General features: G+C 33.1%; 1 protein-coding gene across 1 annotated transcript in view; it reads left to right on the top strand.

The window, feature by feature from the left end:
* NDUFS4 (NADH:ubiquinone oxidoreductase subunit S4) overlaps positions 1-26853 on the top strand; it is a 124097-nt gene that overhangs the window by 39283 nt on the left and 57961 nt on the right. Inside the window, exon 2 of the mRNA XM_007486296.2 lies at positions 11327-11405. Within this exon, the coding sequence (XP_007486358.1) occupies positions 11327-11405 (79 nt within the window). The remainder of the gene's footprint in view (positions 1-11326; positions 11406-26853) is intronic.

Below are 26853 nucleotides of genomic sequence, written 5' to 3'. Positions count from 1 at the left end.
CATTCAACTATTGTCTAAAGTATGTGCTACCCTTTTAAAAAAAGTATCAATTTCCTTCCACAGTTAACCAAGAGGGGGTGCTAAATGATCAAAGTCAGATTTTTTTCAGGTTATTATTCCAATTTTAACTCCTAATTGTTTATCATTTTACAAATTGTATTAGAGCATAGGAACAGGAGTTATTCCCATACTGGTAGACTTGGTTTTCAGCAGGTAGAAGTTCAGTATTTTGACATTTCTAAATATGGATTTTGTTATAATGACTATAGTTTTTCTTCTTTCCTTTTCATTTATTTGCCATCTCTTTTTTTATACTGCTTTCTACTTCAAATCCTTCAGCATTTGGCTTATTGTTACTTTATTCTACTCATACTTCTTAAAGTTACCTTCATTTTTTCCCTTAAATCTTTCCCCCCTTCCCTTGGGTGTTTCCCTGTCTCTGTGACTGGCAAAGGAGTGTCTTAGTTATCTGTCTTATTAATGAGGCCCAGTAGCTATGACTGGATAGGTTCAAAGGATTATAGATTCAGAACCATGTAAGACCTCAGATCAATTCCAATCCTCATTTTACAGATTCAGTTGACTTGTTCAAGATTACAAAGGAGCTTACTTTAGGTTGGGACTTTGAACCAGGTCCTTTGATTCCAGATCAGTGATCTTTCCACTGTCCCATGCTGCTATCAGACCTTGCTGTAATTCCATATTTTTCTCTGGAAGGTGGGATAAAGTATAAGTTTGATGGCTACTAGTTTAGCTAATAATATCTATTAGGCATTATAATGTCTTTCCCAGGCAACTCTTAGAATTGATTCTAAATCCGAGTAAAAGAAAATTTGTCTATAAATGTTCAAACAAATTCCTTCAAGGTTCACTCTGAATTTCTAAAAATATCTATGGATATTGTATCTCTTTATCTCTGCCATTAACAACAAAGCAAAACTGATTAATTGAAATATTTAGGGAATAAGATATTTCTATTTGTTTCTGCCTTATTATAGTTCAACAAACATAATTTAAACTTTCATTCAGGGTCTCAAGTGCCTCAAGTCTTGTCATTATGAAGGTCACTCATTAGACTATATATAATATATATATACATATATAGTTTTTATTTCCATAGATTTTATTTTATCATAATTATTTCTAGATATTATTCTTCTCTTTACACACACCCATATCCTTTAAGAATGAGCTCTCTTATAATAAAGAAAAGCTCATCAGTAGTTGATGAAAAAAATACATATATTTTAAACTCTTACCTTCCATCTTAGTATCAATATTTTATGTTGGTTCCAAGACAGAAGAGCAATAAAGGCTAGGCAATGAAGATCAGGTCCAGGGTCATACAGCTAGGAAGTGCCTATGGCCATATTTGTACCTAGGACCTCATCTCTAGACCAGCTCTCAATCAACTGAGCCACCTAGCTGCCCTCTGTAAATATACATATATGCTTATATGTATATTTTATGTATAGGACCTTTTCTTTCGTGTATAGGCATAGTAGCAGTATCACTGAGTAAAAGGAAATGCACAGCCTATTGACTTTGGGGGCATAATTCTAAGTTGTTTTCCAGAATGACTAGAATAATTCTTAGCTACATTGAGTACCTGTTTTCTCATAGCCCCTCCTAACAATTGTCATTTTCTTTTTTCAGTTCCTTTTTTCCCCTCCCCTCATTTTCAACATGTTGAAAAGACAACAGAAACAAAATATATTATATTTCTAGTCACGTAAGACAAATTCTCACATGAGCCATGTTCAGAAGGAAATAAAATAAAATATTCTTCAATATATACTCTTGTCAATCAGCTCCCTTTTTGGAGGCAGAGAGGATGTTTCCTTGTGAGTCCTTTGGAATTGTGAGTCCATTGGTTGGTCATTGTACTTATCAGTTACCAGGTCTTTCAAAATTGATTATCTTTATAATATTGTTATTGTATAAATTATTCTATTGATTCTGTTTATTTCACTTGCCATCAAGTTCAAACAAATTTCAGGTTTTCTGAAACCATTTCCTTAATCATTTCTTAAAACACAAAAGGATTTCATTATTTTCACATGCCACCAATTTGTTCAGCCATTTCCTAGCTGATGGATACCTCCTCAATTTCTAATTCTTTTCTACCACATAAAGAGCTATTAAAAATATTTGAGTACATATGGATGCTTCTTTGGAGTATAGAGCTAATTGTTTGGTTAAGGTATATGCAAAGTTTAATAGTTTTTGGAATGTAGTTCCAAATTACTTTCCAAAATGCGCAAGTCTACAGCTTCATCGATTAGAGTGCATTAGTAAACTTGCTTTCCCATAGCTCTTCCAGTCATTTTCTTCTAGCATATGCCATTTTTTATGTCATCTTAGCTAATCTGATAGATATGAAGTGGTACCTCATAATTTTTATTTTTCATTTTTCTAATTTTTAGTTGCTTAAAGCATTTCCTTATATTCATATCCCTGACCATTTTTCAAATGGGGAATGGCTCCAATTCTTGTAAAATTTGCTTAGTTTCCTATGTATCTTAGAAATGACACCTTCATTAGAGAAACTTGCTGAAGAGATTTTCTTCTTAGTTCTCTATTTTTCATCTAATTTTAGTTGCTTTGGTTACAACAAAAATTTTTAAAATTTTATACAATCAAAAATGTCCATTTTTGTTTTATTATGAACTTTCTTTGTAATCTGACAGGCCATTTCTTCATGTCCTACTAATTTTTTCATATGTTCCTATTTGGAGCTTATATTCTTGTAAAGTGAGTTTTTTATTTATGACCTATTCCTAATTTTTCCCAAGCCACTTTTCACTTTTTGTCGAATAATGAGTTTTTGCCTCAATAGCTGGGATCAAGCACGGTGTTCATTTGCTTCTGTATATGTGCCTTGAAATTAGTTCCACTGATCAACCTTTCCATCTCTTACCAGGACCAAAGTGTTTCGATGATTATAGTTTTGTAATATATTTTAAATCTAGTACTGTCGGGCATTTTAATTTTTCCCCATTCCCTTGATTGCTTTTATCTTTTGTTCATCCATATGAATTTTGTTATTAATTTTTCTAGCTTTATAAAGTAATTCTTTGGTAGTTTGAGTGGTATAGCACTAAATATGTAAATTAATTTAGGTAGTATTGTAATTTTTATTAGTTTATCCTATCCATGAATAACTGATATTTCTTCAATTTTTTAGAACTCTTCATTTTGTGAAGAGTATTTTTGTAATTTTGTTCATATAAATCTTGTGTGTGCCTTGCCAGGTAGACTGTCAAATATTTTCTGTTGTCTGTGATTATTTTAAATAGAATTTTCTCTTTCTCTTCCTGTTGGATTTTGATGATAATATAAAGAAATGGGGGTGGTTTGTGTGAGTTTATTTTGTATATTGCAACTTTATAGAAATTAAATGTTTGCATTAGTTATTTAATTAACTCTCTAGTATCCTCTTAAGTAAACCTTGATATCATCTGCAAAAAGTGATACCTTTTTCCTGCTTGTACTTATTCCTTCAGTTTTGTCATATTGCTTTAGCTTGCATTTTTTGCATTTTTGAATAGTAGTGGTAATAATATATATGCCTGCTTTTCCCCAGATCTTACTGGAAGAATTTCTAGCTTATCACTATTACAGATGATGACAGCTCTTGGTTTTAGATAGAGACTATTATTTTGAAGAAAAATCCATTTGTAAATTTTCTTTCTACTGTTTATAACAAGTTTTTTCTTCATACATAATCATATTAATTTTACTGATTACTGCTTTGATTGGATTCCATAATTTTGGTGTGTTATCTCATTATTATCTTTAATGAAATTATCATTTGTCATTTGTTCTTTGATCTTCATTCTTTATGATCAAGTTATTTATTTTCCAATAAATTTTTATGTTTCAAGGGCTATTTATTGAATGTGATTTTTGTGATATGGTCAATAAAAGAAAAATTTGTTTTTTCTACTTTTCTGTATCTATGAACATTTTATGGTCTAAATACATGGTTAATTTTTATCAATGTGTCATGGATGGCGAAGAGATCAGTAAACTCCTTTCTCTTCTAGTTCATTATTCTCCAAAGATCTATAATATCTGACTTTTCTAAAATTTTATTCAGGTCCTTAACTTCTATCTTACTTATTTTTTGTTGTGATTTATTTAGTTCTGAAAGAAATAAATTGAGACCCTCCATTATTATAGTTTTATTGGTTTACTTCCTGTAACTCATTTAACTTTTCATGTAAGAATTTAGATGTGATATTATTTGGTGTACATCTTTATTATTATTATTATTATTAATTTAATTTAATTTTTTTAAGTTTTGGAGAACTTTAATTAATTAAGAATATTTTTCCATGGATACAAGATTCCTGTTCTTTCCTTCCCCTACCCCAGCTCCCTCCCATAGCCGACACACAATTCCATGTGTCATTGATCAAGAACTATTTCCATGTTATTGATATTTGCACTAGGGTAATCATTTAGAGTCTATATCCCCAGTCATATCCCCATCAACCCATGTGATCAAGCAGTTTTTCTTCTGTGTTTCTGCTCCCACAGTTCTTCCTCTGACTGTAGATAGCATTCTTTCTCATAGGTCTCTCAGAATTATCGTGGATCATTGCATTGCTGCTAGTAAAGAAGTCCATTACATTTGATTGTACCACAGTGTATCAGTCTCTGTATATTTTTCTCTTGGTTCTGCTCCTTTCACTCTGCATCAATTCCTGGAGTTCGTTCCAGTTCATATTAGATTCCTCCAGTTTATTATTCCTTTGAGCACAATAGTAGTTTTCCATCACCAATGTGTACCACAATTTGTTCAGGCATTCCCCAATCAAAGGATATCCCCTCATTTTCCAATTTTTTAGCACCGCAAAGAACACAGCTATGAATATTTTTTATACATCTTTATTATTGATATTAATTTATTGTTGCTGTACCTTTTAACAAGATGCAGTTTTCCTGATTATCTCTTTTAATTAGGACTATTTTTCTTTTATCTGAGATCATTATTGCTGCCCTTGCTCTTTTACTTTAGCCCAAACCATAAAGAATTATGCACATTCCTCTTATTTTTCTTGTGCAAAACATATTATTGGATTTTGTTTTCTAATCCATTCTCCTCACTTCCTTTTTAAAGGTATATTCATTCCATTCACATGTACAGTTTTAATTGTTCTATGTTTTCTTCTATTTTCTTATGCTTATCTTTGCTTTTCCCTTTGTTCCTTCTTTAAAAGTATTTGCTTCAGATTGTTGCTTTTGATTAATTCCTTATCTACCCTCCCTCTTATTCCCCCCCCCCATATTTCCCTTAAATCCCTTCCTTTCTGCTTTCTTATTGGTTGAAAAGTATTTTTCTATTCAACTGTCTGTGTATTCCTTTCTGTTTTGAGTAAAATTCAACAAAGGTAGACTGAGCCACATTCTCTTCAAGCAAGATAACATTTTATTAACAGGGGTACTCAGGCAATAACCTTGAGGAGGCCAGCTACCCTTTTATAGTTTGGAGGAGTACAGAAAAAATATAGGACTTAATAGATAAAGAAAAAAATAATTGGTTACAGGGTTGGCATAGGAGTGAGGGATAACATGAATGATTACAGAGTTGAGGTGTAGTGGGGTGTAATATGATTGTTTGGAAAATGGAAATGAGGGGCTAGCATCAACTTCCATTTCTACTGTGACTAAGAAATGTCTATTATTTGGGGCAAAGATAGTGACCTAGACTTTTAGATAGCAAACTAGATATTCTTGAAGGATAGCTTCTGGACCAGACTTGCCACATCTGCAAGAATAGAATTTCTTGAGGCAGAAATAGAATGTGATAAACAAGAGAACTGTGTGTTTAAACTTAATTCATTTCAGAACAGGTGAATTTCTGCAATAAGGTCAGAGCAAAGAGCCATGACTTAGCCAATTAGTGGAGAAAAATCAATTGTACATAGTATCAATAAAAAAATCTAGAATCAACTTAATCTTCTTACTTCTTTAACCATTTCAGGTGAGAGTGGGTTCAGATGTCATTCCCCTCCCCCCAGTTGCCCACTACTTGTTGTTTAACCCCACCCCTATGAATGTGAGATATATTTCTCCATTCTTCCTCTTCCTTTTCTAGTCCAATTAATAAGCATTTATTAAGTACTTATGATTTTCCAGGCCCTGTGCTAAGTTGTCTCCCAATGTATATTCTTCCCTACCCTTTCCATTCTTCTTTTGATATATAATCACAACAGAACCACTTCTAGATCTTCTAAGTCTCCTTCTATGGCCTCTGATGATGATCTCCTCATAAAAATTTAACCATTTTAACCTTGTTTTAGTCCCTTATGATTTCATCCAGAATGCTAGGAAATCCTCTTTATTTTGTTAAATGTGTATTTTTCCCCTATAGGATTATATTAATTTTTGCTGAGTAGATTATTCTTGGTTATAAGCCTAGATTCTTTGCCTTCTAAACTATCATTCCAAGCTCTTCACCTTTTTGATAATGGCTGCTACATCTTATGTTATCCTAATTATGTGTCATCGGTACTTGAATTGTTTCTTTCTGACTGCTCATAGCATTTTTTCCTTAAAATGGGAATTTTGGATTTGAACTATAACATTCCTGGAAGTCTTCATTTTGGTAATTCTCTCAGGAAGTGACTAATAGATTCTTTCAATTTTTAATTTCCACTCTGGTTCTAAGATATCTGGACAGTTTTAATTGACTATCTTCCTAAACCACCCTGGGCTGGGAAAAATGACTCACTGTGATTTCTTGTTTATTCCAATCAGAATTCAGTTATGTTCATTTTCTACATCTTTGTTAAGGAGATGTGTGGGGAGGGCTAGACTGTGATACATCCTCTTCATCCTCTTGGCTCCCTTTCTCCTAATTTTAGCCGCATTGGAATTATTTGTATAGTATCAATAGTATCAATAACTATTAATATAGTTAACATAGTATCAGTATTATAAAAAGCTATTAATTTTGCCTAATCAAAATTGTACATTTTGTCTTTTGAGAGCCTTTCTTTTGTTGGTTTGGTTATGAACTTTTCCTTTATCCATATTGTGAAAGTTATTATATTCCTTTCTCCTTTAGTTTATTTATAATGTGACCTTTTATAGCTAAGTCATATATCCATTTGAAGATCCTGTTTATATTTGTTGTGAGATACTAATATGTAATTAATTTTTGCCAAATTGATTGTAGATTTTCCTTATCTTTTTGTCATTGAGCTCATTCTGTTGTTGAGATTTTGCATTTAATCGAGATTGTTATTGGTTACTATTGTATATTGTAAAAATAGACATTTTGAACCCTAGACTTCATTCCCCAGAAGTCCTTGGTATTTCCCAGAATTCCCTATAATATTTCCTGAGTCTCCACTTTGGGGAGATCACAATTGGTATTTAACTGGCAGTAACGCCTCCCACGCTCTTTCTTTGCAATGATGCAGCAAGTATAGTGGTAAGCTAAATGCTGGGGGATTTAAAATGGGCAAATTAGCCATGGGCACATGGTTTTTATTTTGTATCCTCTTTATTCCTTGATTTCTAATGATCCTTAATAAACCTCATAAAATATATTTTTATTATTAGAGATATAATTTAATTTTTACAATATTGTGTACTTTTTTGGGGCTAGTGAATGTTGTGTATCTTTTCTACCAGTTGACCTCTGTCTTTTAATGAGTACTGATAATCAAATTGTTTTGATGATTAATGCTTTGTAGTATAGTTTGAGATGTGATACTTGTGGTTCCCTTCTTTCCTTCTTTTTATAAAAATGCTTCCTTGGATTTTCAGATCCATCATCAACCCACTTTCATTAAAATAACTTTCTTTTGAGGTTCATATTATACAAATGTTACCCAATTTTGATCCTTTTGTCTTGTTTCAGTTTAATTTGTTTCCAACTGCCTGTTTCACACCTCAAACTGAATGTCCTATAAACATCTTAAACTAAACATGATATGCCTCTTTCACATCCTATCTGTGTAGCCTTCCTTGGATTGGTTACAACCTCTTACTGCCTCTAGCATCTCTCTAAGAGAGCAAGAAACAAAAAGTTGCCAATGTATGTTGGTAGTACAATTTGCTACTCTTAGAATTTCCTTTGATGGTAAGTTCATTGGCCAAACTAATGAATGAATGAATACTCCCAAACTGGCAATATTTCAATTGCCAGTGCTTTAAAAAAAATGTTTAATTTAATCATAGGGAAATAGAGCTATATCTACAAAGGAACTAATCTGGTAAATAAAAAAACCAATTCAAGACTCAATTTCCTAATATTGCTAAGAAATGATATAAACTAAGCATGCTTTAAAATGTCATTTGTAAAAAGGGACACAGTTAAATGAATAAATGAGCATTTTATTTTTAAAATCTACACTTTTTAGAAGTTATTTAAATTGTGTCTTCTTAATGACTTAAGTCTAATTCATCTATGGAATCCAGAATGACCATATTGAATAGTTTTAAGGAATACAGATTTTTTTATCTACTCTGTTGTACCATTTATATTAATTTCAATTTTTAATTGAATTATTTCAAAATTTATACTTGCTAATATTTTAACTTCCTAACTATTCTTAATTTTATGTCTCCATTATCACTTAATAAGAATTGCCTCCTCCCTTTTGTAAATATTAAATGAGATTACTTTTTCTAATTTATATATTTGATTGAGAGAGTCAGTATATAGTAGGATAGTTGAAGAACTAGCTTTGTAATTAGAAAATCCTAGGTTTTAGTTCTACCTCTTACACAACTCTTTACCTCAATGCTCTAGGTGACTCTTGAAAGTTTCAAAGGTGTCCACTTTGCCTTGGTAGAAGGTACTTCCTTGCTAGGACCTAAAACTCCAATTCCAATCCCTAGCCTATCATTCAGTCATGTTTGACTTTGTGACCCCATTTGGGATTTTCTTGGCAAAAAGGATACTAGAATGCTTTACCATTTCCTTCTCCAGTTCATTTTGTGGGTGAGGAACTGAGGCAAACCGTTAAGTGACTTGCCCAGGGTCACAGAACTAGTAAGTATCTGAGGCACGATTTGAACTCATGAAGTTGAATCTTCTTGATTTCAAGCCCAGTGTTCTATCCACTGTGCCACCTAGCTGCCCGTCTCCAGCCTATATACCTGATTACTTTTCTTCATTTCTGATTGCTCCCTCATCGCCTTCTAATTCTGATGTATTTTATGCTTTTGTCTACTTTAATGTTTTATGATCTAACATTTTTTAAAGGGTTTTCACATGAGAGAGAGAGATTATTCTGCTGGATACCAGAGGGCAAAACTAAGAGCCACGGGTAGAAGTTGCAAAGAGGGAAACTTGGGATAAATTTCCAATTGCTTAAGAACGAAGAGTTTCTCTGAAATGGAAATTTGCTACTTTGGTTCTCTCTCACTGGAGGTCTTCAGTAAAGTTTAGAGCCCAGTTGTTGGATTTGTTGTAGTTTGTTTTTTTTCTCTTATAGATTATACTTAAGTGACTGCTGAGGTTCCTTCCAAATCAAAAATTCTATGATTAATCAATATGTACTACCAAATTTGGAGGATAAGGATAATTGGATATCCCCCTTGTTTCCATGAGCAAGTTATATTTTAGTATTCTGATGCCTCCACTTATACTAAAGATATTATTTTTAAAACTAGTTTAATTCATGGTATAGAATATATTAGACTTTTAGGTTGCTTATTCTTAAAATTTGTATGTTTATAAATTCCTAAGCAGGAAATTTCCCCAAATAATGAATGCTTCTTAAAATCATAGGATTTTAGAAATAGAACAGACCATATATAGGTCATGAGATTTATCTCCTTCATATATAAAGGTAAATAAAACTGAGTCTAGGTTGTAACTTATCCAATTTGATGTTTTTAATGCTGGATACTTGTGATAAAAAAAAATTAGAATCATCTTCAAAATTTTTTAATGTTTTTTATTTAATAAACCAATTATTTTATATTATCATTGATCACATTTGGATTTAAATATTTCTAACATGCATTTCTTTAAAGCAAGCAGTACATTTATTGAAAAGTTGAATTTTAGACACGAATACTACTTGACATCTTATAATATTACAAATAATTATGTATGTGTCATGCATATGTTTTTGGGTATAAGTTTACAAATTTATTAAATATGTTTTATTTAACATGCAAATAGTAATTTTATACATCTAAGGCAACATTATTTTCTGAAGGGAAATTTGTGATTAATTAAGGGAATTGTGAAGTTTTAAAATAGTAATTAGTCCATAAACATTAATTAAGCACCTACCCTGTTTTAGGCATTATTCTAAAAGCTGGGCATACCAAAAGGAGCAAAAGTTTTTCTTTCAAGGAGATTCCAGTCCAGTGGAGGATACAATAGTGAATCAATATAAACAATCAGGTTATATATAGAATAAACAATTCAGGGTAAGACCCTAGAATTAAGCAGGGCTAGGATATAGTATTAGAAATTAACCATCACTAGACAAATATCCACAGCATTCCACAAATGGAAGCAATAAAGAGTATTTGAAATAGGAAGTCTCAGTTTTAAGGACTTTCTTTGAGGAATAGTCAAGGAGCTAGATTTTTTTCAATTTACATTTTAAAAATATTGAAAATTTCCCCACCCATTGGAAGCAGTTTATAATCAGCAACTTAACATTTTACATGTGCATCATTTGCTTAGGATGAGAAGTTTTATTAAAATAATGGTTCTGGTTTAAAGAATACACATTCTTTTATTAATTCCATTTGTTGATAATTATCCTTTTCCAAAATTTTTAACAATTGAACTTTTTAACCAAAGTAGTTAAACTAATTGTTATATTAAAACAATTGTAAAAGCCATACCTAGTTAGTTTTTATTATGATGAAATAGTTTTTCAACTTTATTGTCCTATTATTAAACTATATAATTATACTTTATACTATTAAGAATATAGTTAAGATTTTTTCCTTCTGATGCCATCATTTAGGGATCAGAGTTCCAGAAGAGTTACTTCAGCTTTGTATTTTTTTTTGTCTGTTCGTGACAAACTAGCTACTGTACATTCACATAGAGCAGTACAGTCCTTGCCACTGGCAGTCTCTCTGTGTGACACAGAGCCTGTAGGCTGACATAAAGTGCAGCCTGTTGTGAACTGTTAAGTGGGAGCCTGCCAAAAACTCAGCAGACAGAACTAATTGGGGAGAAAAAGGATTCTTGTGCCCTTATCTCTCCCTCTTCCATTTTTTTTTTTACAAGACGGATATTGTTAAAGTAACTTGTTTATGTAAGATTTGTCTGCCTCTATTTTCTCATTGCATGAATCATTTTTTAACTTCAAGTCTTACACTGCAGGTCACTGAGCACTTCCACATGGTGGCTGGCAAAGGACCAAGCTCAAGACACGCAACTCATCACAGTTGATGAAAAATTGGTAAGGGTTTTTTACTACATGCAGTTATGATTCTGCCTTCAGGTTATTTCTACACAATAGGGATTCAGTATGGTGTTCTGTGCTCCTTACGGAAAGAAATATAAATTTAACTTCCAGATTCAGAGTATGCTTTTAAACAGAAACATTAGTAAGCCACAAGAAAATAATCTGTGTTAAACACTATATGTAGTCACATACATAAATATTAAGCAACAAATGTGAAATTATGAAAGGTCCAGATCATAGTGGTTACATTGTGGTCAAGCTGCAATGAGTAATTGATTTTGATTTATAAATTTAAAAATATATAAAAATATAAACTATTTGTCATCCCCGGTTTTATAGTTCATTTAATGAAATTGCACTGTATTTGCCAGTCCTTTTAAAAAAATCAAATATATTAGGTTTTCCTTTTTTCTAAAGAAGCAGAGTTTAAAGAACCATGCAAAGTTATTATTACTGTATACATACCTCATTTCTGCATATGCATGAAGGTTAGATTACAACTAGAAACAAATGCACAACATTCTTCCGTTAATCAGTAGCAGATTAGAATTTTGGCAACAATCTCTTATAAAATTTTTCAATGTGTGGTCCGTTACTTTAGATGCAACCTGATATTTATGCTTATATTCTACAATGGCATAATTTTTGTTAAGCTTCCAAGACTTCTGGTGAAAATGTGTCATAGTATAAACCTGCTTTTCATTGTATTTTTGAATTACCATTGTAGAAAAAATGGGTGTGTTTCTTGATTACTCCCCTTCTGTTTGTTTTTCAGCCTTATATTGCTCATCTTTCCGTAGGAAAAGGTACCTAAAATAGTTAAAACAGAATGCTAGAAGTATACATTCACACATACTTAGTTTCTTTGTCTTGGTATGTTATGTCCTATGTCTTCTGTAAATTGCAGTTTAAGATCAGTCTTTATATATTTGATTTTATTTGTTTAAGCAAATTTAAAGCTGATGAATTAAAAATCATATATAGAAATATATTATACATATGCATATGTATATATAAATTAAAATTCTATGATCCCATGTTAAAAACAGAGACCATTCAATAGTTAGACATAGTTTTTTATTTGGCTTTAGAATTACACATAGAGATGAGTACCAGTTGTGCTTTGGTCTGTGATATCTTTGTGTCCCTGGTAAGTATCTTTGAATTTGCTATGTTTAGTTGATAAATTTTGGAATTGTACTATTTCTTCCATTTTGCAAATATTATGAATATAAATTACATGAAATTCAACAAATCAATTTGTTAAATACATGTTAAAAAATTTTACAGTTGGAACAAAGTTTTTTTTAAAAAGAAAATTTGATATTAACATTAAAAAAAAAACACAAGTTCACATGCCCTAGGATAAGAACCCTTGTTCTATGTATTCTTTACAGGCCTTTCCAGTTCTAAATCCTATGTTCCTATAACAATATTGTTCATAGAAGCTTAAAATTCAAGAATTTAAAAGAAATTCAGTTTCATTAGAGAAGAACACCTATTACAATATATCTGACAGATGCCGACTTCTGCTTATGAATCTCTGTTATAAATCTTAAATCTATCACCTCTCAAAGCATATAATTCTATTTTTTGGACAGTTCTACTTGTTAGGAAATATTTCCTTAAAATCAAGCCTTATTTTATTTCTTTTCAGTTTCTGCTTACTGTTTTGGCTTGGTTGTCTGAAACAGACAGAACAAGTCTAATCCTTCTTTGTGACAACCTCTTAAATATTGAACATGACTATCATGTCCTCCTGAATCTTCTTTCTTCAAGCTAAACATGTCTATCCTTTCAAGCAATTTTTATAGGTCAAGATCCTTCACTGTCCTAGTACCATCTTTTTGTAAACTGTGGTTCAAAGAACTGAACATAGTACTTGAGATAAGCAAGAGCCAGAGACAAAAGATAGACAGCCTAGGTGTTTCACTGGAAGCCCCCCAAAGTCAAAAAAATGAGAAATGCTCACTCAGCACTTAGGTGAACCCCTTGAGACTGGTAGGTCTCTAATACTGGAATAGTTTTTATTTTAAGTTACTTCTTGCTAAACTGTACTGATTCATACATTTTGAGCCTGGATAACTAGGAAGATGGTAGTACCCTCACTAGTAATAGGAACGTTAGGAAGAAAAGAGTGGTTTAGGGAAAAAGATATTTAGTTTGGAATTTGTTGAGTTTAAGATGTCCACAGGATATTTAGTTTGTGGTGTCTAATAAGCAGTTAAAGAGCAAGTATGGGTGTAAATAAAGGAGTCAAGGGTTGGATAAGTAGATTTGAGAATCATTAGCATGGAGGATGATAGTTGAATTCCTATGAGCTGACGAAATCACAAGTGAAATAGTATTAAAAGAGAAAAAGGAAAAGGTCTAAGACAAAGCCCTGTGAAACACCCATGTTTAAAATAAGCCTGACCTGGATGAAGGTCCAGCAGAGGAGACTGAGAAAAAGTGGTCAGTTAGAGGAGAACTCAGGAGAGAGTTAAAAAAACAAAACAAAACAACACTTAGAGAGAAAGAGTGGTTGATAGTGTCAAAAGCTGCAAAGAGGTTTATGAGGATTGAGGAAAGGCCATTAGATTGCAATTTCAATTGAATGAGAAAGCCAAACTCTAAACTGTATTAAGTTAAGAGAATGAGAGGAAAGGAATAAAATAGAGTCATCAATTATAGTCTTTTCAAGGAGTTTAGCCACAAAAAGGCAGAAGAGATATCAGGTGATAGCTAGCCCAGATGGATGGATCAAGTGAGATTTTTTTTGAAGGTAGAAAGATATACATGGGCATGTTTTTAGGTAGTCACTACCTAGGGAAGTAATGGCAAACTTTTTAGAGACTTGAGTGCCCAAACTGTAACCCTCACACTGCGTTGAGCCCCCCACCTTACCTCAGACAGGGGAGGAAGTGCTCCCATTGAGTTGCTGGACAGAGGAATGGGTGATGTGAGAAATGACCTCAGGTACACATGGAGAGGGGAAAAGGAGCAGCTCCCTCCAGCACATGTTCCATAGGTTCACCAACACAGACCTAGGGAGAGATTGAATGTTATGTGAGACAGAGGTAAAAAAAATAGTAGCAGAAGTCATCTGGATGATATGAGGTGAAGACAGAAAAAGGGAGCCTTTGGCTAATTGTATTTTCAGTAAAGTACAAAACAATGTTCTTAGCTGAGAAAGGGTAGCAATGGAGCCATGGGAACTTTGAGTAAGAATGAAAAGATTTGGAAGACTTGTTATGTTTTTGCCTTGTATCAGTGAGGGCCCAGTTGAGTTAACAGATTTGTAAAGGATTAAGTCAGCACAGTTTTGTGATCATTTGTCAATGCCTTATTAACCAGATTGGAGACCTTGTAAAATGACATTTGTCCTCTTCTTGGCTTCATGAAATAGCCTTTCTTTTTCCTTACTCCAAATGCAGGAGACTGACTCAAAATGGTCTGACATTTTTCCTCTTCCTCTAAGAAGCTGGAAACCAGGCAGGAAATCATGTGGAATGGAATGACATTTCTCCTCCTGCTTCAAAGGAAGAAGACCAGTGGCTAAAAAAAAATATCATTTTCTTCCCTCACTAAAAAGCAGGGTTATTTTAAAGGAAGTTTTTTAGTTATTGTGTATGAGATATTTTATGACAATTTTCTGGCTTTGTACTTAGCATACATAAAATGCCAGTCCTCAGGAAACATGCACTTGTATGATTGACCTCATTGCCAGAATTATATTCCCACACTTTAGATACAGAAACAATCTTTAATAATTCTGCCCAGCTTTATTCAATCATGTCTTCAGCAAGAAAAGCATTCAGAGTTTTTGTTATAAAAATTATAAAGTTTTTAAAAAAACATGTTTGGGATCATACTTTTAAAATTATTTTGTAGCCCATATAACTATATGCAATACTTGACGTATTAAATGTATTAAAAAGAAACATAAATGACTGTTTTTGTGTCCATTAGCTTTTGTTCCAGGGAATAGTCATATGGAAGGGAAATGGTGCCTTTTCTTTGCCTTTGTATTTTATTAAGGGTAACTGTGTTTTGTGTCTTCCATGCCCCATCTCCTTTTAGTAGTTTTGATGAATATCTGAGTCTAGTGATTTTGCTTACTACTTTTTACATTGACTTAAACTGTGAGATATCTGTAGTATTGTTTTAAAAGAAAATTTTAGGCTGTTGATGAGTCAAACACAAAGTTGTGTATGTAAGATTTCAGCAGTCTTAAATTAGCTCATTTAAAAATGTCTCATTCCTATTGTCACAGTTGCTTTTATTTACTTGCCCCTGATATCATATTTTTATTACAAAAGGAATTTTAAAATACCACTAAAAGATTATTAGAAGGCTGCCATTTTACTTTTAATGAGTTAATAAAATATCAATGTCATTAATTCTTAGCATATCACTTAATTTAAAATTTTCCCATTGTTGATATTCTTCCCAAATACTTGTGTCTGTATGGGTTATACAGTTTTCCAGTTTTTTTTTCTTTTTCCAGTCTGTATTTTCCTGTGGATTCCCATTTAATTATCTTAATACTAATAAATATACTACTTGTTTAAACTGCTAAAGGGCATTTGTAGAGGGTAGCAGATCTAGTTTGTTCATGCAGTTTTTATCCAAAAAGTGTTACTTAAAATGGAGTCCAGTGTTTTCTTGTTTGTAGTCTCAAATTCTTTTATTTTGTTTTTTAAGACTTTGGGGATGGAAGGTAGGTGTCATTTTAAATTCCATTATGCTCTTCAACTTTGTGACTTTTTCTAATTAATGACCCTTCTTAAAAGTGTTTTTAGTAGAAAGATCTATAGGAAATGTTATTTATTCCCAGTTATATTTTTCTTAATTTGTTGCACTTTATTTTATGACAAGCAGGCCCTTTTTAATTAAAATAACATCTCATTTTCGACTTTGTTTCTTGCTGCTACTTGCTTTTTAAGAAGTAATTGCTTTTAGATTAAGCAGTAGCAAACTCAACTGCCTGACTAGTAATAGTGCCTTTCGGAAGAATGTCTGCAGGCAATAAGTTATCTGACATCAGAAAAGTTTTTCTTTCACTAATAGTTCTGGTAAGAAATTCCTGTCTTACGCCTTTGGGAAGCTTTTATAAAAGCACTTGATTTTAATAAGATTTCAAAAATAGCAAAATTGTTTTATTTCCTGCCCAAGTATTCCTGTGTTGCTTTTGTTTTTGACTATAGATGCTCTTAACAAAGTTAACCAATTTTTTTTTAAAGTACAGACTTGAATAATTGGTTTTAAAGAGGTGGCCAGCTTATAGACTGAATTTAATGGCTTAAATTTGCTTTGACTATTGGATTTTTTTTTTATAAGGGTCAGTTTTCTTTTGGTGTATGGTAGCGCTATCTCTGGTAGATTATTGGAAGGGGGAGTGTCTGCTGCAATTGGGCTTATACAACCTCCTCGCATCTCAAGTGTCTGTTTTGTCTGGACTTTCCTCATGCAGCATTCTTGTGCAAAAATGTCAAGGCTTTAGTCTGGAGCACTGGGTCAAAGGATATGTCTCTTTGAAGGGGAGACAGGAGTTTTTTTTTTTATGTTTTATTCACTAAGTAGTATTTCATTTTACATCAAAGAATAGCAGCCTTGGAGAGCCTACCATGGTGGCAGTTTAGCATGCGGTTTTTTTCCTTTAAAAACTACTAAATATAGAAGAAGTTGTTCCTGAGTCTTTACTAGTTTACAGATATTTATATATTAAGACATGAGATAGTACAAATAGGAGAAAAAGTAATATATACTGTAAACTTAAAAATTTTGTGGAAAATTGGACTAAAATTGGACATTTTAAGTCTGGTAGCTTTTCATTACCATTCGATATTCTAAAAAGAAGGTGAGTGGAGCCTAAGATACTTGAATTTAATTCAGTGCAGTATGAAGGGACAATTCCTTAGGACAAGAACAATTTAAGGGCAAAAGAATTATTCCTTAAGACTTAGGCATCACTGGCATTTTCAGATTTATCATGTTTAGGATCAATGTCAGATTATTTCTAAATAAGTAAAAGGTGACATTCTGGTAAAACTTTTGCCAAATTCTACTGGATAATATGAGAAATATGAATTCTGCTTTTGGTAAGTCATTTTTATAGTGTAGAACATTTATTAGGTAAAGTTTTTAAAATATCTACTTCTCATTATTTTAGAGAACCAGATTGTACATAAATAATTTGTATATGATGAGTTTATAAATTTGAATTTTTTCCTTTCTAAAAGACCCATTTTATAAACAAATGCCTTTCTTAAAACCATTGACCAATTTACATAAGTTGAGATTAGCAAATTACTTAAATGAGAATATTTCTACCATCATCATTGGATGTTTATTTTAAAACATGTATAGAATTTATAATTAATGTATGCCTTTTTAATTATCTTCATAAAAGTAAAGTTTAATTTATATATTTTATTTTTTCTAGATGACAAAGAGAAAATAGATTGCTCATTACCACAGTATCTAAGAAAGTACTAATTAAAATGTACTCATTTGCCTCTCATCGCACTGTATAAAATGAAAGATCTATAAACTTAATCCCTAAAAAGAAAATAAAGAAATAAATATATTTTATGTATATATGTATATATTTAAAGGCTAACTGCTAAAGCTAGAAAAAGAAAATAAGATTTTTCATTTAGACCAAAACCAAGAAACCTTTGGCATTTGAAATAGAGAATTATTCCCCTGTATTAAAATAAAAAAGGAACAAAAGATCTTTCCCCTAAAGTATTCATCCATCTCTTTTATCAGTGGTACTTAAACAATTAAAGCAGTATTTTCCCCCTTTGTTCTTGCTTGGAATACATGAACAAATGACACTGCTGGAGGACTGAACTGGAATGTTTTATCTGTTGAAAGCTTAAAAGTCCTGTGTACCAATTAGCCAAATACAGTGAAAGTTTAAACTGTTAATAGCCACAAAGTCTTTAATGCATAGACCTGTTGTACTCTAACCCTGTATAACAGTTCTTTATTGTCTATCTCTTTTAAGCAGAGTAACTGTGTCATTTCTTTTCTTGCTTTACTACCTGCTGTGTATGGAAATTGTGTATACCACTTTAGACTTGCTTTCAATATTTAAAATTCTTATATATTATTATGTTGGGGTTTTGATTTTCACAAGGTAAAGGCCAGACAATTATTCTTATTTTGGGCTTTGTATTAGAGGGTTAGTTTGGGTATAATGGAGAAAGAATTGATGATAAATGTCAGTCTTCTTCAAATATGTCTCTCCACTAACCCTGCCTTTATTCCCCTCTAATGAATGATTTAATGAGTGAACCTTTTCCCTTGGGGAAAGAGAGAAAAATCAGCTCTCTCCCACTTCCAATATGACAAGGAAGTCAATTTAGGATAACCAACAACTTTATTCTAACAAATTGTGGTTAGGGGTAAGATAAGAAAGATGTCTGTAGGTTGGGACTGTAGGAAATAGGGTAAAAGGAAGTCCCTGTCTGTCGAAAATATCTTTTTCCCTCCCTCCAAAGTTTAGAGACTCAGGCTTGCCAGCCTGGTCTCTGAGAGGTTCAGGGTTTTGTGACCCCTGGTCTTTATCACAGCAGAGCCAATGTCTAGACCCAGGGTGTCACAGGAGCTGGGAGAGATCTTGTTAGCTGTTTCTTATTCTTCTCAGGTTCTGCTACAATTCTTGGTATCTTTGGGGCGGGGGGAATGGTGGTTAGGTTCAATGAGGGATTTTGTATGGCTCAGGAGAGAAGTCTCTGATCAGCCTGTCACCCTTGCTGCCTCAAGATAGAGAGAGAGAGAGAGAGATCAACTGCCTCCCACCTGGAATTTCTCTTCCTTCAAGAGTCCAAGCCACCTCAGCCATCCCTCGCCGTGGATGGAAATCCTTGCAATTTCTTCCAGTCTCTGTCCTCTCTGTATCATTCCTCTATCGCAGCTTTCATTTTAAGGTGAAGCATATTTTAAGAAGTTACCACTACAGATCCTCTTGATAATTAAGAATGCATTACCTCAACTTCATTGATTAAAAAAAAAAAATATATATATATACACATATATAAGTTATAGGATATGTTGTGTTGAGAAAGAAAGCATTGGTATAGAATTTAGGGTTAGACACAACCCCAAAGATCACCTAGTTCCATCTTTTTATCGATATATATCACAAATGGCAGAAACATAGGCAACAGGAGGGGAGATCAAGATGGTGAGGGAACTTGCATGGAGAAGAGAATCCTTGAAGAGTAAAAGGTATAGGGTAAAACAGTTGGAAAGGTAACTTAGGAACTATCTAGTCAACCCCTTCTTTTTATAAGAGTAGAAAAACCAATACCTAAAAAGATTGGCTAATTACTCCCAGGTGGTAAGTGACCATTGTGAAATGTATTCGGATCCTTTGACTCTATAACCAGTGCCCTTTCCACTGTACTCTAATCAGTCAACAAGGATTCATTTGTATGCTTTGTACTAAGCACTGATGACAAAAAGAAAAAGTTTAAAAATGATCTCTACCCTCAAGCAGCTTACATTCTTATGGGGGAGAGACAGCATGTACATAGATTAGTACATACACTCTGAAGGAAAAATAATTTTAGAAGATATAGGAACTTGAGATATGGGGGAATGGGGGCATAGGGAAAGGCCTACTGTAGGTGCCACTTGAATTTAGTCTTGTAGGAGGCCAGGGATTTTAAGAAGTTAATGTCAGAAGGAAGAGCATTCCAGACAGGAGAGAAGGAATGCGAAGGCATAAAGAAGGGAGAGGAATATAATTTGAACTAGGGCAATGGGTGTTAGAGAAAGTAAGCAACCAGGAGAAAAGATGACAAATTTGGCAACTAATTGGATATATTAGAATAAGAGTAAGAGAAAAGGGTGACACTAGTCTTCAGATAGTGGAATAGTTGTAAACTGTGCTTGGTCAAAGAAGACAAAACTAGTAGTGTGGAAGAGAGAAATTGAGAATGATTTTGTAGCAGCTGAGTTTGTAGCAGCTGTCAGTCAAAGGAAGGTTCTATTTAGAATGTTACCGGGAAAACAGTTGAAGGCAAAGCCAACTGTTGGCTGAGCCTGGTTGATCCTGGTTGCCTTGTATCAGGGAAGGAAGAAGCTGATATCTCTCTTGGACTTTGGAGAATCAAGCTGGAGATGGCCTGGTGACTTTGAAGGCAAAAGAAAGAAAGACAATAGTCCAGATAGCTCTCTGACTTGCTATTTCCTTAATAGTGACTGAAATCCAGACTTATCAGACATCTCTCAACATCTCCCAACCTAAGGCTCACAGTAGTATTAGGGAAATCCTCATCCCTATTACATCCATTCTCTATTTTTTCCTGTCTTCCCCAAATAAACCCCTTACTTAAGATAAAGAAGAAAAAGACTATTTCATTTGAACATCATAACTCACCCTGAGTGATTTAGAAAGAAGAAGAAAGGGGGGAGGGGAAGCTGAAGAGGCTGAAGAAGAGGGAGGCTGAGACTAGGAGGAAATGGGAGGAAGGGAGAGTAGGCAAAAGAAGATATCTGCCTGATCTGTTAGGTATCAATTAAATATCAAATGTAGTCCCTTATTATTATCTATTACAGTAGGAATAGGTAGAAATTAGAGGCAGATTTTCAGCTCAGCATGAAGAAAATCTTAATAATTAGAGGCTTATTTTAAAAAGTACAGTGAACTCTTGGGATTTAGTGAGTTCTTCCTTATTAGGTTTTCAAGTAGAGATTAGGTGACTATTTGTTAGAAATGTTTCTTATGGAAAGAATTCTTACTTAAATATGACAAAGGTTATGGTATCTTGGGTCTTTTTCAAACTAGAAAGGCTGTGAGAGTCCTTTTTTCCTCATTTCCTTGGATGTAATTATAATTCCATTAATTAAGAACCCTGATTAGTGTGAACTTTGTATTTCTCCCAATACAGGAGTGCCTTGTAAAATATACTTGAGAAATATTTGTGCATTGATTCTACTTTACTTTGAGGGGTACCTATGCATGTTTTCATATAAGAACATATTAATATATATGTATTTTTATATGTAGAATATATACGTGTATATGCAGTACCTACACATGTATTCAATTCACACGTCCAAATATATTCATGGTTTGTATTTTTGATGCATTTTTATATTTATTTAGTGATTGAGCCTGGTTGACTAGTTTTTGAAGACTAACACTATAATTTAGGTGACTACTAGATAATGCAAAAACTGAAGAATTCATAAAAATTCCTCCTAAACTATAAAAACGTCTCAGTTATTATTATTTTCTCAATTAATTTTCTTCAATTTTTAAGCTTCATTTTAAATTGGTAAAGCAGTGGTAACTTGAGAAAATAATTTTCTAAATAATTAGGCTCCTTTATAATGATCATGCCATATGTTTAAAAAGGAAATTTTTTGAGAACTGAGTTCATAATAAGAGAAGTTTTTCCAGTCCTTAATAACTGGATCTTGGTTTAGCTGCTGTCCCTCAAGTAGGTGCTGATAAGTTTTATATATTCAGGCTTCCAAGAGCCTTACTTCCAAAGTAATGCTAAATATGATGACTTCAAAGAAATTTGGAAAAACTTGTATGTGCTGATATGAAAAAAAAGTAAATAGAATGCCATGAATACATAATAAGAATAAAACCATATATAATGACTATAAAAATGTGAATGAAAACATATATTCTGCAACCTTTTTTTTCCTGTCTCATTTTTCTCTTCCCTTCTTCTTTGTCCTTCCTTTTTCCTTTTGCTACTCTTGTTCTTTTGCTTCTTAACCTGGATTAGTTGGGAAGCTACAACCTGACTTCTAGAGAGAAGGAAGGAGGGAGGATTGCAAGTGTTTCTTTTTGATTCTGCTGTTGCTGCTAATGTTTGTTTGTTCTTAGATATTAGTTATTAGGGACATAGACTTGTAAATATCACCAGCAGTGTGATCCTGCATTGGTGACCATATTCATTAAGTAAATATTGAGTCCTGCATGAAACAACAGTAAATATTAGTCTCCGTATCATAGGATTTGGATCAGTCTGTCAGTAATTAAGGAACTTCTATTTTATTAGACTTGATGAATATTATATATTTTAAAAATAGTAATATTCCTTCAGAGCTGTGGTTTGTTTCTAGGGCCTACAATTCCATTTCCAGCATTCCTTCTACTACACCATGCTACCTTAAGTAAGTCTATAACATGCAATTGTTGGTTTGATTTCAGTTCTAGGCTTTGGTTATACCTCTTCTTCAACTAAACTAGCTAATTCAACAGAATTCTAGATTTTAACAATCTTTAGCATTAGTCTATAATTAGTTACTCCCTCTTCCATATTTTTAGCCATATTCCCTTCAAAATGCTTCTAAAGATTAATTTCTAATTAAGTTTAGATTAGCTTTTTATAACCTATTCTAGGTCAGGCCTGACTCAAGCCAGTCCTATGTAGTTTAGGTTCAATATTGGAACAAAATGAGGCACTTGTAGGTCATGTAGCAGTTATCAAAAGGAGTATTATCTAGCCATATAAGAAGAATATGCAAAAAAGGATAAGCATTAAAGAAACCATAAGTTAATTCAACTAAGTGATACTCCCTTAATTAACTTGTCTGTTGTGATCTGCCAACCAATCATCCAGGAGAACTTCCTAGAGCTCTTCATGTTATATTTTGTTTTTTTAGATCTCTGAGCCAACCAAGTCTTGAGATTGTCCTCAGTACCTTTTATGGAAAAATAAACTTTCTGAGAAACACTACCACACACTATATTTCAATGTAAGCATCATTAACATAATGCAAAAGGAAGAAAAATACAAAAGGGAAAGAGGTATATACCTTTCATTTTTTAAATTTGAAATTTTTTAATTAATTTAGAATATTTTTCCATGGTTACATGATTCATTTTCCTTCCTCCTCCTCCCATCCCCCTCCCATAGCCAATGAGCCATTCCACTGGGTTTTACATGTGTCATTGATCATGACCAATTTCCATATTATTATTTGTATTAGTGTGATCGTTTAGAGCCTACATCCATAATCATATCCCCATCAACCCATGTTATCAAGCAGTTGTTTTTCTTCTGTTTCTACTTCCACAGTTCTTTGTATGTGAATTGTGTACTTTCTCATAAGTCCCTGAGAATTGTCCTGGATCATTGCATTGCTGCTAGTAGAGAAGTCCACTAATTTTGATTGTGCCACAGTGTATCAGTCTCTGTAATTAAGGTTCTCCTGGTTCTGCTCAGTATATACCTTTCAGATAAATGGTTTGGACAAGTGTATAAGGAAAGAAAAGATAGAGAAAATCCCAAAAGAAAAAAATGGTTTTGATTATGTAAAATAAAAATACTTTTTCACAAAAAAAAATTGATGTAATCAGAATAAAACTAATCTTTTCCCACTCCAATCAATTTTACACTTAGCTGCTGAAGTGATCTTAAAGCACAGTTCTTATCCACCTTCTACTTCCTTTTAAAGCCCCTTGGTCCCTTTGTTTCTTACTACTTTTTCCATCTTCCTACACTTTACTTCCCGCCATGTACTCTATGATCCAGCAACACTAACCCTCTTGTTGTTTTTCTTGCAGGTTATTCTACTTCCTGCTCTTATGCCTTCTCACACTGGTTGTCCCCTTAGTCTAGAATGTTTCCTTTAAGCTTCAGCTTACATCATATGTTCTACTAGAGGCTTTTCATAGTGGCTCCCATAACCCCCAACTTTGCCTTCCTTCTGAGATTACTTTCTGGAGTTGTTTATATACTGTTTCCCTCATTAGAAAGTGGACTCCTTAAGGATAAAGAATATGTTTTTGTTTTTTCCCTTTATTTGTATCTCCAAAACATAGCATGGTGCCTAGCACATAATAAGTGCTTAATAAACTCTTGTTGGTTGACCAGTTATCAGTTGATTTAAAAAAAAAATTTAGCACCAACTATTTCAGATAAAAGTTTTAGATCTAAAAGATAGAGATAATTGGTATGAATATGTAAGAGGAATTCTACAGAATATAAATTGTCAAAGAATAAATATAGCCATCCTCCAAAAGAAAAATTAAGGCTATCAATAATGATATAAGAATTAGAGAAAATGCAACTTTGAAGTTTTATCTCATGCCCAGCAGATTAGCCAAGATATAAAAGATGGAAATTATAAATGTTGGAGGGACTCTGGGAAGATAGATACACTATTACAATGCTACTAGAGCTATTATAATTATTTATAAACAATTTGTGGCACTGCTAGAATACTAGTCATTTTTTTTGAAGGTTCATAGCCTTTAACCCATTTATTACAATATTGAGCACAAACCCTACAGAGAGATGGATCAAAGATCCTATTTATCCTAACATACTCATAGTCCTGGTTTTTCAGGTTTGCAAAAACCTTTAGCAAAATGCATATCCATCGATTAGAAGATAGCAATAGTTTTAAAAATAAATTGTAATGTAGTATTTCTGTGTATTGAGAAATGGTAGGTGATAATAAGACTTGTCAACAGATTGAATATGGGAATGTAAGAGAGTGAAAAGTTGATAATGATGCCCAGGATAGTAATTGATATCCCAGGGAGGCATTATGGTATAGTGGAAGGAACATTGAATTTGAGATCACAGTTTTGGGTTCAAAGTCTGTCTCCACCTACTTTGTAAACATAGAAACCAAATAGTTTCTTCTGAGTCTCAATTTCTCCTCCTTTAAAATGAGAATAAGAATATTTGTAATGCTCATACATTGTATTAAATTTATTCATGTATGCAAAGCACTTTGCAAACCTGAAAGCACTTTTGTTACTGTTATTCCTTCTACTACAACTTTTGGTAGCCTTGAAATATTAAAAGAACTAGAAGAATATTTCCGTCACATTGTATTATTGATCTTCTATGAAAGATTTATGTCTGAACACGAGTCTAACAGAATGAGAAAATACGGTGGTTGCAGTCTTGTCTCAGTGAAGAGAAGAGAATATGCATTTATATAAAGCTGCCTATGTACCAGGCTCTGTGCTAAGCACTTTACAAATTTTATCATAATTAGTCTGTACAACAACCCTGTGAGCTACATTCTATTGTTACTCCCATTTTACAATTGAGGAAACTGAGACAAGCAGGTTGAATGACTAACCAGGGTCCCATAGCTAGGAAATGTTTGAGGCTAGATTTGAACCCATGTCTTCCTGATCCCAGGCCTAGCATTTGATCTTCAGTAGCACTGAGTTGCCTCAATGAATTCACAGATCCATCAAAGCATTAATAAATACATTTCTATAACACACTAAGATTTATTAGGTATCTTCCCTCCAAGAATGCTATGAGGTAGATAAGACAGATATCATTGTTCCATTTATAGATAAGGGATCCCTGGTTCAGAGGGGTTAAAAGGCTCATGGTCACATGGCGAATTGTCTTGTAAGTATCAGACCTGAGACATGAAGCTAGGATTTCTAACTCTAAATTCAGCTCTCTTTCCACTATGTCACACTGCTCAGTTCAGTATAGCTTTTGACCTAGATTCCTTTGAAGAACTCTCTCTGAAGTTTATTCACATTTGTTTTATTATTATCTAGGTTTTGTTTAAAAACACACCATACATATACGGGCAATTTTAATGGTTTCCTAGCCTATGCCCTTTGCCTTAAAAAGAGGGTCCAATTCTGTAGAATCATTCTGTTCTGGAAAAAATGTTCTGAAAACTTTCAAAAGCAGAATCAACGATAGAGGAAACTCTTGTTATCTAGGCTGGTAAGCAGGTGGGGTTTTCTATTAACCAAAATGTTTTCTTAGCAAGAACTATTTCAGTATTTATCCACTATGCAGTGTAGCCACAGAATGAGGTATATTGATTCCACACAAGTAATCTTCCTGATTAGATTACTCCACTCATGTATTCAGAAACTTTGAGTAGTTCTCTATTGAATACTAGAAAAAGTGCAAACTCCTTAACATACAAGACCTGGCACATTCTGATTACAGCTTAACTTTCAAGTCTGATTTCATGAAACTCTCTACTATATCATAAACTCCCTTTACTACTCACTATCCCCTAGGCTTGTCTTGCCCTTTCTAATCTCCTTGCCTTTGTTTATGTTAGCAGTCCTAGCTATAATGGATTCTATTCTTTCTTTCATCTCTTCCTATTGGAATTCCTCCCTTTTTTTCAAGGTTCAACTCTGGTTCTATCTCATATACAAGAAACCTAATCTCATCCCTCCAGATGGGAGTAACCCTCCTTCTTAAAATCTATTATTACACTTTGCCTCCCTCCTTGGGACTAATCAGGGCTTATATCATGGTTATTTATGTTTCTTATCCTATCCATTTAGAGTAAAAGCTCCATGAAGGAGCAGATTTTATCTTATTTTGTCAGTATCTTCAGAATCTATCAGAGTGCTTTGTATACAGTTAGGCAGTTAGTAAATTCTAACTATAAAATATTCTTAACAGTAAACCTATAATAAATATAAATTATTCTTTAAATCGAGTTACTTTTAGATTTTGTA

Source organism: Monodelphis domestica, chromosome 3 (genome assembly GCF_027887165.1).
Source record: "Monodelphis domestica isolate mMonDom1 chromosome 3, mMonDom1.pri, whole genome shotgun sequence".
Taxonomy (NCBI): Eukaryota; Metazoa; Chordata; class Mammalia; order Didelphimorphia; family Didelphidae; genus Monodelphis; species Monodelphis domestica.
The sequence above is the reverse complement of the archived record's forward strand: the minus strand, read 5'-3'. Positions and strand labels throughout refer to the sequence as shown.